Source organism: Diadema setosum, chromosome 8 (assembly GCF_964275005.1).
Source record: "Diadema setosum chromosome 8, eeDiaSeto1, whole genome shotgun sequence".
NCBI lineage: Eukaryota > Metazoa > Echinodermata > Echinoidea > Diadematoida > Diadematidae > Diadema > Diadema setosum.
The window spans coordinates 6,529,849-6,548,321 of NC_092692.1; the positions used below are offsets into that span (position 1 = coordinate 6,529,849).

Genomic DNA, 18,473 nt, shown 5'->3' on the forward strand with positions numbered 1-18,473 from the left:
AAGTATTAAACCCAAACAGACAGACTGCAAGGACACAAAAGGACTTTTACAACACCCTCAATTTCCCATTGTTAATGTCACATGAGATTCAGAAATGCTTCTCTTATGTTTAACAAATACATTCAAACCAAGCAAACAAAACAAGCAAACCCTTTGACAAAGCTCTGAGCAGGGTATTTCCATAGAAATCCTTGTCAGAAATTTTTGTGCTACTAGATGTACAAGTGTAAGTACACATAAAATGGAGCAAACACCTAAAAAAGAGAGGAAACACAGAAACAATTTTGAAACTGCCCAAATCCCCATGGTGAGCATTGCCTAAAATCTAAAAGTGCTCTTTATAGTTGATACAATCAAAAAAAAAAAACAACAACAACAACAACAACAACAACAACAACAAAAACCACAACAAAATTAAACAAGCAAACAAACAAACAAAAACCTAGCCAGGCAAACCCCTCATTGATAGGACAAGCCAGATTTTCTGGATGACTGCCAGGATGTATATTATGTAATGTATAGTGAATTGGTAGCAATAGCAGTGGATATCTTTAGCAGTAATAGTAGCTCATCAAAAGGTTTTTTAAAGGGAGAATAACATACCTGTGTTGTTTCTCTTTGATATACATTATATATATATATATATATATATATATATATATATATATATATATATATATATATATATATATATATATATATATATATATATATATATATATATATATATATATATATATATATGCACTTCTTAAAATCTGTAACAAGAACAGATGTTCTCATGCAGAAATGCAGAATAATCAATGAGTGTTCATATGGCTGGGCTGAGAAGCAATTAACCAAGGTGTAAGTGAAGTGAAATGAATATAAAAAGGGTCTAGAAAAGTCTTTTGAATTCTGCTGTTGTTTCATTCATTTTCATGCATTTCAGGTCTGGTACAACACCTCAGAATCCATCATCGGCAATGAGCTGTTGGGAGGTCAGTGATGTTAATTTGCAAATATAGTGCTAAAATTCACCTTGGAAGGTGTTAGGACATTGATTTCTGGGGAAATTAGTGCGAAACGCCTCACTTTCTATCCCTTTCTTGAACTATATGTATAAAGTCCCTTTGAGATCAAAAAGGTTTAATACAGTCCCAAAGGCTGCATATCAGATTGGGATTAAGACATTGTGTTCCTCACTTTAATATCAGTTATGCAAATTTCCTGTATCAGATACAGTGTATATTGCTTGTGATATGGTACATGATATTAAAATGCAAAGGTGATGTAACTGCATAATGTTATTCTCTGCCACTGCTTTCATAGCTGCTGTGTTCTTTTTTTCTCTCTGTGTGTTTGTCTTATGTATGTGTGTATGTATGTACAATGTATGTATGTGTGTGTATGTGTGCATGTATGTATGTACATTGTATGTATGTATGTATTAAAGTATACATGTGCATATGTATGCATGCAGTCAAAGTATGTGATGTTTCATTTTATTTATATTATTTTCATTATTTTTATCTGCTTTTTATCTGTTATTGTACCATATTTCCCCTTTGCAGAGAGTTTATCATCGCTTGTATTTGTAGCCAACCAGATCAAGTTTGATTTCAACATAAAGGTGAGTATTGAGATCTGTGGCCATATAAAGTCAAAGTACAGTGAACTTTGCCAGGAGAGCAGCTGTGTTGTTTAAAGGCAGCCGGTCGTCGCAGGCGATTCGCAGCTCAGTAGAAAAGCACGACAAGCTGCTCCTCCCGTTATTGTACCCCCGTGCGTACCGAATGCCGAACACGACGCTACGCAGCGCACCAGCGAAAACCTGATGGGGCACGAGCGCGCCGTGCGAGCTGTCCACTGTAATTTCAACATGGACGCCCGAATACCTACCGAATGGGGCCGAATGGGTGCATGCACAAAACCGCACAACAGCCATGCGCATGAAAATCTCTCCCGGTCCGCGACACAAGAAGTAGTGAGAGCTGTCGGGTGTACGTACGTACGTATCTGGCTCCAGTCTCTGTTTATATGCACTATGGTGCCAATTTCAGCAATCTAGGCAATAATATTTAAAAATGTCTGAAAATATTACATAACAATATCATAAATTATTCATATATTACGTTGTTTAATATTTGGTATTTATAAATATGCTTTGATGAAAAAATATTAAAACTCTAAGCTTCATGTATAGCAAGTTGCAATGCATATGGCCATATGGCAGGTTGTTATGATCTCATCGTGCAATGTTGTCTGCAGCTGCGTCAGCTGCATGTGTTATACGTACAGCTTACAGTACGTTGGGCCGGATCGTAACATAACAAAGTTGATAGAAAGTCGTCGGTACCGGTACTAACAGTATGTCAGTATCAATATTGTGTGTGGTATGCGAGTACTGTTTGCAATAAAAAGTGCTGTACTGTTTCGGCTTAGCCTTGGCTTTGGTTTAGTAATGAAACCTCACAATGGAGATCAAACAGCCGTCCAACTCGAGGCAACGTATCTACTTGTTTGACGCTATCGACGAGTGGAGAACGCAGAGAGACGTGTTCTTAGCTGGAGGACAAGTAAGAGACCAGAGGGGGAGGCTTCAGCGTCAGCGTGCCGATGAAAAATTTGCTTTCCACTTGCTGGAGTTGCATGAACATGTTTTGCAGGAATTTTTATTTAGAATGTGCAAATTCGTGTTACGACATGCACGGTGGAATTGTGTTGCCACGGCTTACGCCAATCAAGCAACCCCAGCTGGCCAAGTCAACAACTTCAAGGAATCCAGATCCAGATGATGTGTAAGTAGAAGTCTACACATGAATCAGTGATTGAAGTGGAATGACTTTTTCTAATCTAGTATCAGTAACTTTAGGGCATTTGCGTTTGATCGACAAGTAGGCCTATTTTTCTATGTATAATTCCACGTTCTCATTTATGTCAAATTATGATAATGCCGTAATTGAAATGACATTTGCTGGGTCAGTTTAATGTCATTAGTCCCATTAAATGAGAAGTTTTTCATATCAATCATGTTATGCAAATTCCCCAAGAATATGATTTGCAAATAAATTTAAAAAAATGAATAGATCTATCGCAAGCTCCATCATACATGTAGTCTAACCCAATATATCTGGTAGAACTCTAACGTTTAAACAGGGGAACTAAAGGTTCAAAGATGACAGATCTAACAATAATAGATTCTACTCGAGTAGTTTAGGCCCTACTTCGACTTGAAGGTATGTCGGTTGGTGCACGGCCCCCTTCTATCACGGCCACAGTTACACTGTGCAGTGCAACTGTGGCCGTTGGCCCTGCACGGGCACAGTCGCTTCCCCGTCCTGAATTTACACACGCCAGGGCAAGTATGGTTGGACCTACTACTAATCGACCGCCTGATGTTTATCTGCTTGATAAGAATATTTAACACTGAAATTCACGTAAAAAAAACTTGACCTACGTGATTGAGAAAATCCAGCTCTATCAAATGCCGTTGTTCCGTTTTCGATTCGAAGTTTCAGTGCAAAAATATCGCCGACGAACTTGCGTGGCCGCGTTTCAGCTCCCCGCGGTACATCGCGTTATTAGGATCGACCGCTGTTTTTGCATTGACAATGCACGCAAACCGAGTTGTATTGAACACCGTGTTGTACGAAGCTTTTTAGAAGCCTTTTAGAAACTTCCATAGACATTACATAGTGCTGTCATTACGATTCGGTGAAAATATTCATTCGAAATTTTGTCCTTGATTAAAACCATTAATGAACAATGAATTATCGCGTTTTCCCACACCATCCTCATCTACATTCAAAGCCAATCCATTTTTATGTGCTTTGCGCGTAGAGAAGTGCGTACTAAGTGTTCAGTGCACGAATTATACGCGGTCGGTTTCAATAAGGGTGGTCGATATGTATATAGTAGGGCTACACAAGACACGTCAAGGTCTCCGACCCAATCGTCCGCGTTCAGAATGGACAACTCGGCGGTAATATCCGCTACCCATGACGATGTGTCATCGTCCATGATGGCCACCCTACCTATATTTAATCTGATCTGACGATTACAGTGTAGTTAACGACTGACGACGATCGACGGTGCGATCAGAGAAGGCGTACACTGTAGTCGCACGAAGTATAGGCAGCTAGCTACTATAGCTCATGCGAACATTATCACACAGTACATACAGTATACCATACATTCAATTCACATTACACAAAACGTACTCCCCGCGCTCAGATCAATCAAGCGAGCAAACGAGATACTATAGCGCGATACATTGCTTTAGGGATGTCTTGCGCACACACACATTTCGCTTCGTAGCAACTTCGGAAGCGAGTTTACGTGCTGCCGCCCGCGGCTGAAATATGTCCATGTATCCTCGCGACTGGGTGTCTTTAAATAGCTAGAACAAGCCATGACTTGCACATATATTTGCATCCACTGCCAAGCTGTTTAAGCTTCTCGTTCTCTCTCTCTCTTTTGTAAATACTCTCTGTCTGTTTGTCTGTCTGTTTGTCTGTCTCTCTCCCTCTCTCTCTCTTTCTCTCTCTCTCTCTCCCTCCCCCCCCCCCTCTCTCTCTCTCTCTCTCATCTGTCTGTGTTGAATTGATATCAGTCAGTCTACGTATCTATCTTTCTATCTGTATCTTTCTATCTATCTATCTATCTACCTATCTACAGCTGTATCTATCTACCGCTACCCATCTACCTATATCTCTCTATCATATATACCAATGTTGACTTAAATGTGATAGGATCTCTATTTGTGACCACCCAGTTAAAAATCAAGATATTAGCAGTTCTTATGGACCATTTTTTTTTCTGCCAGGTGCTGCTTTCAGTGGGAGATTGAGTATATTTCCATTAATACTTCTGCACAGCACACTTGATTGAGCATCTAATCTTTAGATCCTTTTTTCTCCCTTCTCTATGAAACTGCACCTCCTAACGCTCTCTTATTTCAAACACTTTTTTAGTTGGTGGGATGGTGCAATTTTAACAAGCTATGAATCATTTCAATGCTTAGAGCTCATTTTTTCAAAGTACTATGTAGAAAAGTGGATAATCATTTTGGCCTGCTTTTTGTTGGTTTTGAGCTGGGCAGTCACATTTGCTACAAGTATATCATTAACCCAAGTAATATTCTTGTAGTTGTTCAACATATACATGTACAGACTGATGAGAATTGTTGAGGAAATGATGTTGTCATCTGACAGCTACCTGATCTCTGACCTATTTGACTGTAATTGATATCGCGTTTTACTTTCATATCTTCTTTATTTTGTTCAAGTATGATGAGACTTTCAGTGTTCTGCTTGTTTAGTTTTACTCCCTTTTCCTGTAGTTTTTATGCAGTTTGTGTGGTAGCTTGTTTCTTGACTGCATCCCTACTAAGTGGGGACCACTGTATCTATGTTCATAGAATGCAAGTTTCTTGGATGAGACTTGGGTGATGCCAATCTACCGTCAGTTTGAGCTGGTGCCCAGCGAGTCTCTAGGAGTCGTCGTCAGGCACATTTGGGACAGGATCATCGTCGCTGAAGTCAAACCGGGCAGTGTCGCAGCAGATGAGGTGGGTCTGTCCTATAATAATTGGCATTTGAGGTGAAAATTTCCAAGGCTAAGCCATGTTGTTTGTCTGTCTGTCTGTTTTTTTAGAGTATATTTGTATTTCATTTTTAAGAACATTTATTATACACATCAGGTCTTAGAAATGTGTGTGAGATATGAAAGAAAAAAGGACAAACAATTTCATCTTCAGGTCTTTTTTTTGTTTGTTAACAAACTATTGTGAAAAATATTTAACACCTCCCTCCCTTCCAACCCCGCTCCCTGCTGTTGTGGGTCAAAGAAACTCAGAACTCAGAATTGTTAGAGTGATATCGTTCATACTGTATGCCTAATCTTGTATTTCATTATCCAGCAAACAGAAAAGAGAAAACAAGGTCCATTAAGCTTCTTTTTTTTTTTCGAAGCCGATCCAATTCCTTTTTATTTCCCTTACAGGACAGGATAGAACCAGGTGATGTCTTTGATGAACTGTACGGAGAGAGTTTATATGCCACAGTGAGAGGAAAGGTCAGTTTAATACCCTGGAAAAAAAAAAGGAAAACAAACTTATTTTGCAGGTCTGTGCTTAAATTCTGATTTTCAGCATTATATGTACATATGTTTTCCTGCACTCAAGCACTTTCTTATCAATGATATTCAAAATTAGAAGCAGTGTACTTCTGAAGTGTCATCTTATGTATTGATAATCATGGTAATCTTCAGCATTTTCATTGCACTGTAAGAAGTACCAAGGCATACCACATCACCATGGGACCTACACTCAACAAGCTTGCTTTTTAAGTAGGTTCCATCATATTTTTCTGCAGCATTCTTTTACTTTGATTGTAACTGACACTTCAACCACAATGTAGTATGTTCATATTTGTTTTTCTTGTATACATCGAAGCTGGACATTATGAATTGATATTTTGTTATATTTCATGAGTTTTCCATCGAGAAATACAAAAATGAAATTGAAAATGAAATTGAAACTATGTTTTATACTTTTCCTCTGTACAATGTATGTCTAATGAATGTGTGAACACAGCCAGAATGTGGAGAAGCAATTTACCATTCATATTCACACCTTTATATGTTAATAAAAGTACCAGTACAGTATGAGTCTTTTGCAAAGGTAGAAATGATAGTTCAACTTGAGGAATCCAAACACCAAGAACAGTACAAGTTGGTGATGTTCAGAACCTGTTGGTGAGAAATAGAATTTGTGATCATAAGGATTCGTGGGCTATTATTAGTTTACAACTTTATGTGAATGTACAAAGAATAATAAAATGTACAAGCTTGTAAGTTCCTTCAGCTGTGTGTTGTGTACACATTAAATAGAATTTTCTTGGAGTCAAATGTGTTTGTAGATGACTTTATTTGGGTATAATCTTTGTCTTTTTATAGATACCAAGTTTACTACGTGACCATGCGGGATGGCCCATTAGTTTAGCAATCATCAAGGTACAGTATGACAATTTAAGGAAGTATTTAAGCTCTTGATTACTAGTATCCTGAGAATTTTAAAATCTACAATGCATAACAGTCTCAGACAGGGGGTGGAAAATATTGAAAGCATTTGGCAAGACACTTTTGATGTGATTTGGTTTCTGACTGGGAAATAGTTATATCCAAAAAAAAAAAAAAAAACAGTTTCGTCATGTTTATGATGATAGATAGTAAAATGTACATTTAAATATATATGTATATATTCATTTTCTGTAATGAAGAAACCAGATATACTACTGAAATATATATCCAATGACTGTATCAGGTTACATGAGCAACTTGTATTACATATAATGTTAAAGCAGTGCATGTGTATTCACAGTCATGATGGTGAGGATGATGCTACAGTGTTCAGAAATCAACACTGCATGCTACAGTGTTCAGAAATCAAAATGGGTTTTATGCTATGTGTGCAAGAGATATCAATATGATTATAAACATATGCAGATCAGGGCCCCATTTCGCCCCATTTCAAAAGATGTTAGGATAGCAACTCTTGCTGGAATGGCAACTTCCTATTGCATCAGCCAATTAGGAAGCTTGATTCTTGTCATTACCATGGCAACTGTCATTACATCAAGAGTTGCAATCATATCAACTTTTTATGAAAAGGGGCCCTGGAGTGTAGACCTAACTGTCATTGTTTTATAATAAGTTGATAAGTGCATTCTTAGTGTGATGTGATGCTTCAAGTATCTGACAATGACTTGAATATACAGTAATGTTATAAACATTGGCCTGCCATTACATTGCTTTGTGGTCGAAGATGTCCCCATCCAGTGTACACTGTAAGTGTGCATAGTACATACAAACCCTTCAAATTGTACTTACATTTATTGTCGCTGGGGTGACAAGACCTTGTATCTCAAGTCTTTGGTGAAAATCACTTTTTTGGATTAATTGCCACATAGTCAGTGAAGTGATGTCCTGTCCAAATCCTAGCTGTCTTATCCCCAAAATGAAGCCACCATGTCAAAGGAAAGGCAATCCCATTTGTCACTGTGCTCTGGCTGCCGTGTTTTGGTGGGGTTTTATTTCGCTCTGCTGAACATTTGAAATTTTTTACATATGTGGTCTTGTCGCCCTAACAGTGTCATTTATTTGTTGTTGTTGTTGCTGTCGTTGTTGTTTTTATGCCTCCGCAACGAAGTGGCCGGAGGCATTATGTTTTCGGGTCGTCCGTCCGTCCGTCCGTACGTACGTACGTCCGTCCGTCCCGTTTTGTTTTTGTCGATATCTCCAGAACCGTGTGGTGGTTTTACATCAAACTTGGTATGAGGGTATATCCTTGGGGGATAATACTTTGTGTGGATTTTAGGGTCACAGGGTCAAAGGTCAAAGGTCACAGGTTATTTTGTGAAAAAAAAAATTGAAATTTCATGTTTTTCTCCATATCTCGCAAATGGTTCAAGGTATCTTCATGGAACTTAGTGTATATGCTTGTACCAATGGGCAGTGATTATCTTGGGAAGTTGGGGTCATGGGTCAAAGGTCAGGGGGGTCAAAGGTCAAGTTCAACTCCTCAAAATATCACTACTTTCCTTAAAATGCAATATGCCTGAAGGTTTTTATTTTTGTTTTAACTTGATGTATGCATGTATTACCCAATATATATTCTGTGGGAAGTTTCTTGCCAAAAGGTCAAAGGTCAAAAGGTCAAAGGTCAAGTGAAAGTGCTGAATTGCACTTTTTCCTCCATATCTCAAAAGTAACTCAAGGTTCATCATGAAACTTACATATTTATGCATGTTCAACCTAACAGTGATTCTCTTTGGAAATGTGAGGTCAAAGTCAAAGGCCAGGTTTAGATAATGCTATTTTCCCATTTGATATTGAAATTATACTTTTTCTCAATACATTGAAAATTACTCAATGCATAAACTTATAAAAGGGTCAAAAGTCAAGTAAAAATCATCAGTTCCCCAAATACCTGCACTCTGACATTTTAATCATTCATCCAATTGAACCTAGTTCTAGGAAAGTGAACATTCAGCACATTTGTGGCAAACCTGTCATTTTAATATTTTGCCAATTGTGTGAAACTGTCTTCCCACATTGTCAAGACATTGTACTATAGACCTATTAGGAGAACCATGCATTATGGCGGAGGCATATCAGTCGCCGTAGCGATATATCTAGTTAAGATATGACTCACCATTCCTATTTCGACAGTGTCACCTACCATCAGGAAAATTGTTTCCCCCACTCATCTCGAGATTCAAGAAGATGAAGAGCGAGTACCCAAACTTTGTTGCTCCAGAGGACCAGAGCATTGGTGCAGACTGGTCCGGCTCGATACAGGGGACCCAGGACGTGGGGGAGATGGAACCACCCATGGAGAGCTTGTCAGGAAGGTGTGTGAGTGTGTGTGTGTGTGTGTGTGTGTGTGTGTCTGTCTGTCTGTCTGTCTGTCTGTCTGTCTGTCTGTCTGTCTGTCTGTCTGTGCGCACGAAACACTAGTCTACAGTTCTCTAAATTTTTAGTGTATTAGTGACACTTTATTCTTAGCATGTCGGTAAAGAATTAAGCACACAAAGGCAGTTCTGGAATAGACAAAGATAGATTCGAGCTTAACATAGATTGAAGTAAATACTCACAAGTGTTAAGTGAGTCCGAAGTTGCTATGTGCGGATGTCTGCCGTGGTTATGCTGTTTTCTTTCTTTCTGTCTTTCTTTCTTTCTTCTTCTTCTTTTTTTTAGTGTGTTTGATGAAAGAAGAAATGGAAATGAATTAAATTTTATCCAATTATAAATGAAACCTTGATGTACATACATGTATGTGTCATTTGCTAATACTCTTGATGAAAACTTTGCTGTCATAATATTATTATAGTCTTTTTAATCAATTTCATTGAATCTGTGATGAAGTACAATGCATATATTAATGTCTCTTTTTCCCCCCTCTTCCCCCCCCCCCCCCCTTCTGCAGCTCATTCCACAGAGTCCAGTACATTGGGAGAGTTTCAACTGGAACAGTAAGTATCATGGCTTTGTATAATCAGACTGAATAGAACAAATATGATTATCACATAACACCATCACAACAAAAACAGCATATTTGAATTTCAGTTACCATGGTATTAGCCAGGTCAAAATTACAGATTCAGATGTTGCAATGGAAACTGTATCTATTGTCCTTTCCTATGATTGCATATGATCACCACTCCATTCCAGTGCTCCACATACAAGTTGTACTGCATTGTAGGGCACTTTGTGGGTCTGTACTTCACTTGTACTCCTGTGTGCACCCCTTCTTGTCCCTGTGCACCCCTTTGCACCCCATGTACCCCTTTGCACTCTTATGTACACATCTATACCCTTGTGTACCCCCTGTGCACACCTTTGAACTGTGTAGATGCCTAGCTGTTTGCCCCCTTGCACATGTCACCCCTCTGTACCCCTTTGTGTAACCCTGTGCATCCCTGCGGGCACCCACAAGAACCGTCCTGCACCACCCTGTACCACTGTACACCCCAGTGTACACACTTGTGCACCCTCTGTTCTTTCTTGTGTACCGTGACTGTGCCATTTGCGCCCATGTTAACCCCACGCACCCAATATATCCCTAGTGTACCTTCACACGTCTGTTTGCTTGTAGATGAATATTTGTTTCTTTCATTCGTATAGAAAAAAGCCTGACATACTCTATTTGCCTGTAGGATTCCATATTTGGTGGTGTACCGACATTAGATATCAGCTGTCATATTCTCTGTGCGAATTTGTTGGTAAGGTTTTCACAAACACTTCAACACAACCCCCTTTATGAGGTTAATTTTTCTGTCCTTGTCAATACCTAGAATGGAGGAACAGAAGTCATTGAAGATGGTGTGAAGCAAGTCCTGAATGATGAGGGAAATATCAGGCGGGTGAGTGTTCATGAATTAAAGATGAAATATAGTTTCCATATACATGTACCTGCAGAAACTGTCGACTTTTGCTCAGAAGTGAGCACATACAGTGTATGCATGTAGAGATGTAGTGTAGAATAACACTGATAACACAATTTCAGTTGGGTGATGACGAAAATGTGAAATATTTATCAGATATTGGTTGCCCATGATCCACACATCTTCAAAGGGGACACTTAAAAGTCGAAGCAGTACTAAGCGATCACACCCTTACATAGGCATACCTCAATTTCTCCTCTGAAATCAATGGTAGCACTCATGACATTGTACCAGTGATTGCATAGTGCATGAATCTTCCTTTATAAGATACCAATACACTGTGCCATTTTATCATAAATATCACCAGCTCATTACTGATTGACTTTAATATGAGACAAAAGATATATCAAATTGATCGCTTCCAACTTAACTCAAGAGACTTTAGTAGTTACTCCGTTCTGTACTGCCGAGATATCAACAATATAACATCCTTTATGGCTACCAATAGAAAGCATGCATAACAAGAATAAAAGCTCAGCAGTTTCCAAAGGCGGAACGAGGCAGAACCCCTTTTATACACACTACACCCAGCAGAGTGTGGCACGAAATACCTTCTTTACCAAGTTCTCTTCGGATCATACCTTTCCAGCCTGTCTACAACTCCATTATTAGTCCTGACAATAACAAAATGACATTTCTAAGAGATGAGCCGGATGCTGCGCCTGGCCTGCAACAAATTAATTCAGTTCATGGACCAAGTTATGTAAACGTACACATACCACCCTGTCACGGTACTAGAACACTGAACAACCATAGAGAAAAGTAAAGAGAGAAAGAAGGGTGACAGTTAAATGTACATTGGAAATCTATGACCTTGCATCTTGCAAACAAAGCAAGTGTATGAGATAGTCTTTATGCAGCTACAATGATATGAAATTCATCTGCGCTTTTTGAAAAAAGGCAAGAAGGAGATTAAAGAATCTTCCGGTGTCGGGATCAAAATAACATGATTGCAAGATGGATTTTGTGTAATATATTTTATGTCAAGTCCACTTTCCTTTTCTCGCTGGTAAAGGAAGGTAGTACTATGCAATTGAGGGAATGAAGGATTTGGAATTTCAATTTGAAGTTAATATTACGAAGTGTTTTTTTTTTTTTTTTTTTATCGAGATGTTGACATGTCATACAATGACTGAAAATTTCATGTGATTTGGTCAAGTCATTTTTGAGCTACTTCATTCACAAAATTCATCAGAAAGAAATGGGGAAAAAAGGAAGAATCCATACAGATACAACAACAAAAAAAAGGAAGAAACAATACAGATACAACAGGTGATACACTGATGACGTATCACCTAATTATCTCAGAGCATACTTACGTACACCTGCTCCTAGCCGTGACTTCCTCTTTCTTTTCTTTCTGTCTGTCTGTCTTCCTGTACTTTGTTACCATGGCAACATGGCAGAACATGATTCTGGAGCTTGGCGAGACGCTTGTCATGGTGTATGACTTGGATTGCGTGTATATTGTGTATCAAGTCCATTTTCCTTTCTCGCTGGTAAAGGAAGGTAGTGCTATGCAATTGAGGGAATGAAGGATTTGGAATTTCAATTTTAAGTTAACATTATGAAAAAGTTTTCTTTATCGAGAGGTTGACATGTTAAATGTTGACGGAAAATTTCATGTTAATTTGACAAGTCATTGTTGAGATACTGCATTTGCAAAATTCATCAGAAAGAAATGGGGAAAAAAAGGAAGAATTTGTGCATATACAGTAGGTGATACATTGATGACGTATCACCTAATTATCTCAGAGCTTACTTACATACACCTGCTCCTACAGTGTAGCTGTGACTTCCTCTTTCTTCTCTCTGTCTGTCTTCCTGTACTTTGTTATCATGACAACATGGCAGAACATGATTCTGGAGCTCGGCGAGACGCTTGTCATGGTGTATGACTTGGACGAAACGAAGGCGATGCTGATGAAGCACAGCTATCCCGAGATCTCGTCCTGCGGCCGTCGCATGGACCACGTCAAGTGCTTTGCCTTCGTGGTCGGGTGAGTAGGAAATCCATGGCTGTTTGCGTGTCAAGATGAATCATGTTTCCATGGTAACAGGATCTACCTTATCCTCTCCAGTTATCTTTAATGGATGCCCGAGTTATGAATGCCCTTCCTTGGGGTAATATGATGTTTGTTTCTGTTGCATTTTTTCATCTTCACCTGTACAAGCAAATCACAAAGTGAAACAACACAGCAAACCTGCCAATGTGAGAGAGCAATAAAGGCAAGCCTGTATCACACTGCACCACTGAGGCAAGTGATGTTATCAGAATTTTCTGCGACAAGAAGGCGCAATATCAAATTTTCCGTCAGATTCTTGTAGAAATCACTGCCATAGTGTGCTTAATGATACTCACGTGTTGTAAGCCGGACTTGTTAAATGATAACGCTGATGCTGCCAGTCTCCAGTTGAAATCGCATGGATTTGTTTGACAATTTAATAAAACAGCCCCTATAAAGGGTGAACTACATTACATGAATGATAGTGAAACATCTTTACAGTAATAGCTATGTCACACATAAAATGATTTCAACCATTCGCATTAACTAATGCAATAAATATAAATTCCATACATCATGAAAACTCAATATTTTGGTTCCATTTAATAATTCATGTTTGGCGGCAAGTTCAGTTCAATTTAGTTTAAGAAGTAGTAGTAGAAGAAGAAGAAGAAGAAGAAGAAGAAGAAGAAGAAGAAGAAGAAGAAGAAGAAGAAGAAGAAGAAGAAGAAGAAGAAGAAGAAGAAGAAAAAGAAGAAGAAGAAGAAGAAGAAGAAGAAGAAGAATAAATTGGAAAGGTTTCACTCACCAGTCTGTGGTCACAACACGCCCTTAATGCATTGACCCAACAATAGTGCATTTTTCCATTTACCACACAAGCATTTGATTTGAATGAACTCTCTGATGCATGACAGTACTGTATTGAATTTCCAATTTCCTGTGGAAACTACTGTATAAATGTGCTTCAAAATGCTCAAGTTTTCATTTAGGATGTCATATGCATTTCAATACTTTTAGTAAATTTGTACATGGCTATTCATCCGTGATTTCCCTGTGTGTGAAGTTTTAAACAGGAAGTATGCCTTCATTTTACAGGACATGTGATGGCATATGTTAAAATGTCACCATTTTTATCATTTTCATAATTCCATTATTTGTATAAAACATACGATGCGACAGTTGATTCCATGAATCTGTGAAATGTGGGATTCATGGAATCTGTGCTAATGACTGGTTTTTACCTCTAATGATCAGCTGGTCACTGTCACATTATCAGGGGCAGAGCTGCCAAAGACATCTGCAATCAAGTATGTATCAGGGCTGGCAGAACCGGGGGGCCACTTTTTTGCCACATACAAAGGAATACAACAGAAGTCACCACTTTTGTGGCCCCCCCCCCCACTTTTTTTTACCCCGGAAGTGCGTAAGTAGCACTAGAAAGAAATGATCTATTCATTTTTGCGCTGAAGACTTTTTTTTTTTTTTTGCTTGTCAGCTGAAGAAACCCAGAAGTGGCACCTTACAGCATTTGCGCTGGCCTTTTTTTTTTTTATTTGTTCTTCTTTTCTTTTTTTTTGCTTGTTAGCTGATGAAATCCGGAAATGGCACCAGAAGTCTGAAGTGCCCTCCCCCCCCCCCCCCACACACACACACACACACTTGATAATGTGGCGCCGGCCATGTCTATATCATTGATACTTGTATCTGTTGAGAGCTCTGGTATGTGCAGGTGGTGTATTTTACACAGTGCACTGTGAAATTCATTTGTAGAAGTAACCAGCTCACCTGAGTAGATCAAGGATGTCATTATTGGAGTCGACATTTAATGTATCACCTGCTTATGGGAAATATTTTGAGGAGTATTTTGTTATTCCGATGCATGATCAATGAAAAGGCAGTAGTTTTCAATTATCATTATTTTTTAAATGAGCTTCTGTGGCTTTAGCTGGTATCATCTTGATTGGGACTGCAATAAATTTTTCTGTGATCTGTGTTATAGCCCTGATTCTAATAGGCTGAATGGATTTCTTTCGGTTTTCAGAGACACAACTTGTTCCATATCCAAGTCATTCCAGTGCCATGTGTTTGAAGCCCAATCTGAAGTCGAGGTGAGTGATAGCCATTCGCTCCTCTTGTTACATCCTTGTATCTCTTACGGTACCATGGCTTTCGTGATTGGCAGTGTCAAATGATACAGCGTGACAGTGTCAAATGATACAGCATGATCCAAGGTCTGTTTGGTCAGCTGTGTGTGTGCTGCCGAGCAGTATTGCCCCATTACATCTGACATGTGCAGCACCCCGTAGATTGAATGCATTGGTCGCTCAGTCCCATAAAGCAGTTTGATAGCCCTTTTAGTGCTAGGAGAGCTAATTGGTGCCAAGAACCTCATAGCTTTGTACACACTTTTCAAAGTCCCTGGCTCAGAAAGGGTTTAAAGAACAATGAGATGATGATGCATGACAGTGAGGTGTGATTGAGGAATCCTGAGTTCAATATAATGAATAATCTAGTATCGGACTCTGGAAAAACACATTGCAATCCTGAAGAGCCTAGGTTATCAGACAAGCACTCCCCACCCCCCCCCCCCCCACGATCACACGGATTTGCAATTAATCATTATATTGATTTACAGATGCAACCATTTTCCATGTACTGAGTATGTTTCCAATTGGTTGTAACTGTCTGTAACTGTCTGTAAGTGTGTTAGTGATAGTACACGTATGGCTGTGTAGTAAACTGAATGAAGAACAAAAAGGATTTTCAATGTGTCATCTCTTCTAAGCCTTAAAGAATATAGCATTTCTGTAATTTCTTTCTTTCTTTCTTTCTTTCTTTCTTTCTTTCTTTTTTTTTTTTTTTTGCCTAATACTTTGCTGTTTTTGCTGATCGGCTGAATCATGCACTTGTATGCTTCCTTCACCAGTCAGCGTCTCTCATAGTTTTACTGTAAAAGAGTAAATTTTATAGGTGTGGACATTTTTGCACATTTCATGAAACATGAAGCTAGAATGAAAATTAAAGCATGCAAATGTTTTACTTGTAATATGTAGTACTACTTGTATATCTTTGATTTTGCAGAATTTAGAATGTGAAGTTCATTTTACCTGACTGAGCACAAGAAATTACTCACGGTCATATATCAAGTCGAAGGGAGGTTTATAGCCCCATATTAAGTTCATCTGGGGGCAGCTTTCTCAAGATTTGTAATTATAGAGTTTTGTTATTGTTGTTTTCATTGAATGAAGTGGGACATTTGACATATTTGCTGCAAAATTAAGTGTCTGCAGCATTTAAAATACCAAAATTGACATATTAAAGACGATATTATGAAGCTTTAGTGCAGACTCTTCATATTGCAGTGCTCAGGAAATTCAGCGAAAGGAGCAATGCAGTAATATTCCAAAGGCTTTCACAGTCTCTATTCCACAGTGTATTGATCTCCTTCTTCTTTTCATGGTACAATGTACTGAGTTGATACTGTTTACCGACTGTTGCTAGTCACCTGGGGCGAAGCAAAGGGGGGTTGGTATCCTTCACCTATTTTTTTGATGTAGGTATGTGGGCACGCCACTTAATTCGGTTTGCACCCCACTCATGTTGTGCCGGATCTTTATACCTGCATGAGTTGTGGCTTGCTCGCACATTGGACCTCCATTTAATGTCCTATCCGAGGGACAACATGTTTTTGTCTCTTAACCCGAGGGAATGGCTTGATTGCCCACGACAGTGCCCCGCTAGATGGGACTCGTACCCGAGCCATTTGATTGCGAGGCAGATGTACAGCCGACTGAGCCACCTTGCCGCCCACTACATTGATGACATTAACATTGATTTTACTCCTGTCCTTGCATAATCAGTAGTGAGTGGGTGAATTTTGATGGTTGTTTGCTTTTTTTGAATTATTTTTCATGTTCAATGTCACAAGTGACCACAGAAATGATTTTTTTTTCCTGCTCATTAGAACGCCCACACAGGTTTACTGGATGTTCAGGTACAATGTACAATTTACATGTACATCCTGTGTATTGTAAGAAGGGCCCAGCGTAATGCCTCTTCACATTGAACAATTTGGAAGCATCCTTAAATTACCTTTTGTAATGCAATTACAAATGTTTGATGATTGCTTGATGGATTGTAACTGTTCATAAAACCTTATGTAATCAATGAATAGTTTTGCTTCAAATGGGGTTTCATGTTTCCAACTTCTTCTTTTTTTAAGATGAAAAACTTCTTATGAAATATGAAAGAGTGTATACTTCTAAGAAGAATTCAAAGTTTATTTGATGAAAATCGGTTTTGAAGTGACTTAGATATAAAAAAAAAAGAGTAATCTTAATAAAAGGTGGAACCCACCTTTCATAAGGACCACTTTGTTTTACTTTGTTTGTGGATAATATCTCAGTCATTTCAAAACTGATTTTCATCCATAAACTTTGAATACCTCTTAGAATTGTATGTATGTTCATAAGACGTTACTGATTATCTCACTAAAAAAGAGAAAAAAAATGTACAGTTTTCCTACAGTCCCTAAACCATCTAAGAACCCAGATAAGGGGTCTTCAAGAATACTCTTTTCGCCCTTCATGTTGACCCTGATCAAGTCATCATCTGAGGGCGCTCATGCACGGCATTTATTTTCGTCCCCCTGTGACTTTCACTAATGGATGGTCATTACTCACTAATGATCACCTGGTTGATGCCACATTTCTATGGCAAGAACTTTTTGAAGACATGTACCCGCAAGCATCTACATTGTATAACATTGATACCTGGTAAGAGCTTGAGATGTGGGAGGTATTGAATTTCACGGAGTGCACTTTAGAAATTAATCAAGTAGCATTTGTTGATCAAGCCAAGGACATTAAAGTTGAGAATTTAATGTATCAACTACTTATGGAAAGTATTTTGAGTCACACTTTGGAGTACATGTACAAGATACAAAGGTAAAGTTCCAACTTTGACCGAGGGGGCATTTTTGCGGAGGCTCCACACTTAACCTCCACATTTGTCTTTTCATTTGCCAGCCTGATGGTGAGTATAAGTTGTCCTTCGGCAAGGGGGCAAGTTGGTTCGTAGAACCCTGGTTACCTATTAAGATACTGCAGCCTCACACTTTTGTACACTTTTGAGAGTATCTGAGAATTTCTAACCCAATTAAGCGATGTGCCCAATTAAGTGGTGCTCTATTGAGTAGAGACTATTGTAATGCCATTTTCCCTCTAGCAGTTTTATTTTATATCCTTCTCCATTTCATGCAGGATGTATCCACTGTTTTTAAAGCACCAAATAATTATGTAAATGGAGCGCTTAATTGCATACATGATAGATACCAAGCAATTGGTAGAAGGCTTGTTGTACATTAAGAATGAATGATTTAATTTTTTTTTTTTTTTGGTGAAATTATCTTTAAAAGCTCGTGAATTTCAGTGATTCCAGGTAGTCAAGAATGTCAGATTGTGATCAAGGATTGGTGAAC

The 18,473-nt window shown here is 38.6% G+C and overlaps 1 protein-coding gene across 1 annotated transcript in view; it reads left to right on the forward strand.

Moving 5' to 3' along the window:
* LOC140231979 (uncharacterized) overlaps positions 1-18,473 on the forward strand; it is a 106,763-nt gene that overhangs the window by 7,357 nt on the left and 80,933 nt on the right. The window contains exons 6-15 of the mRNA XM_072312131.1: positions 932-980; positions 1,554-1,612; positions 5,402-5,551; positions 5,986-6,057; positions 6,940-6,996; positions 9,214-9,395; positions 9,971-10,016; positions 10,839-10,907; positions 12,843-12,988; positions 15,036-15,102. Of these exons, the coding sequence (XP_072168232.1) occupies positions 932-980; positions 1,554-1,612; positions 5,402-5,551; positions 5,986-6,057; positions 6,940-6,996; positions 9,214-9,395; positions 9,971-10,016; positions 10,839-10,907; positions 12,843-12,988; positions 15,036-15,102 (897 nt within the window). The remainder of the gene's footprint in view (positions 1-931; positions 981-1,553; positions 1,613-5,401; positions 5,552-5,985; positions 6,058-6,939; positions 6,997-9,213; positions 9,396-9,970; positions 10,017-10,838; positions 10,908-12,842; positions 12,989-15,035; positions 15,103-18,473) is intronic.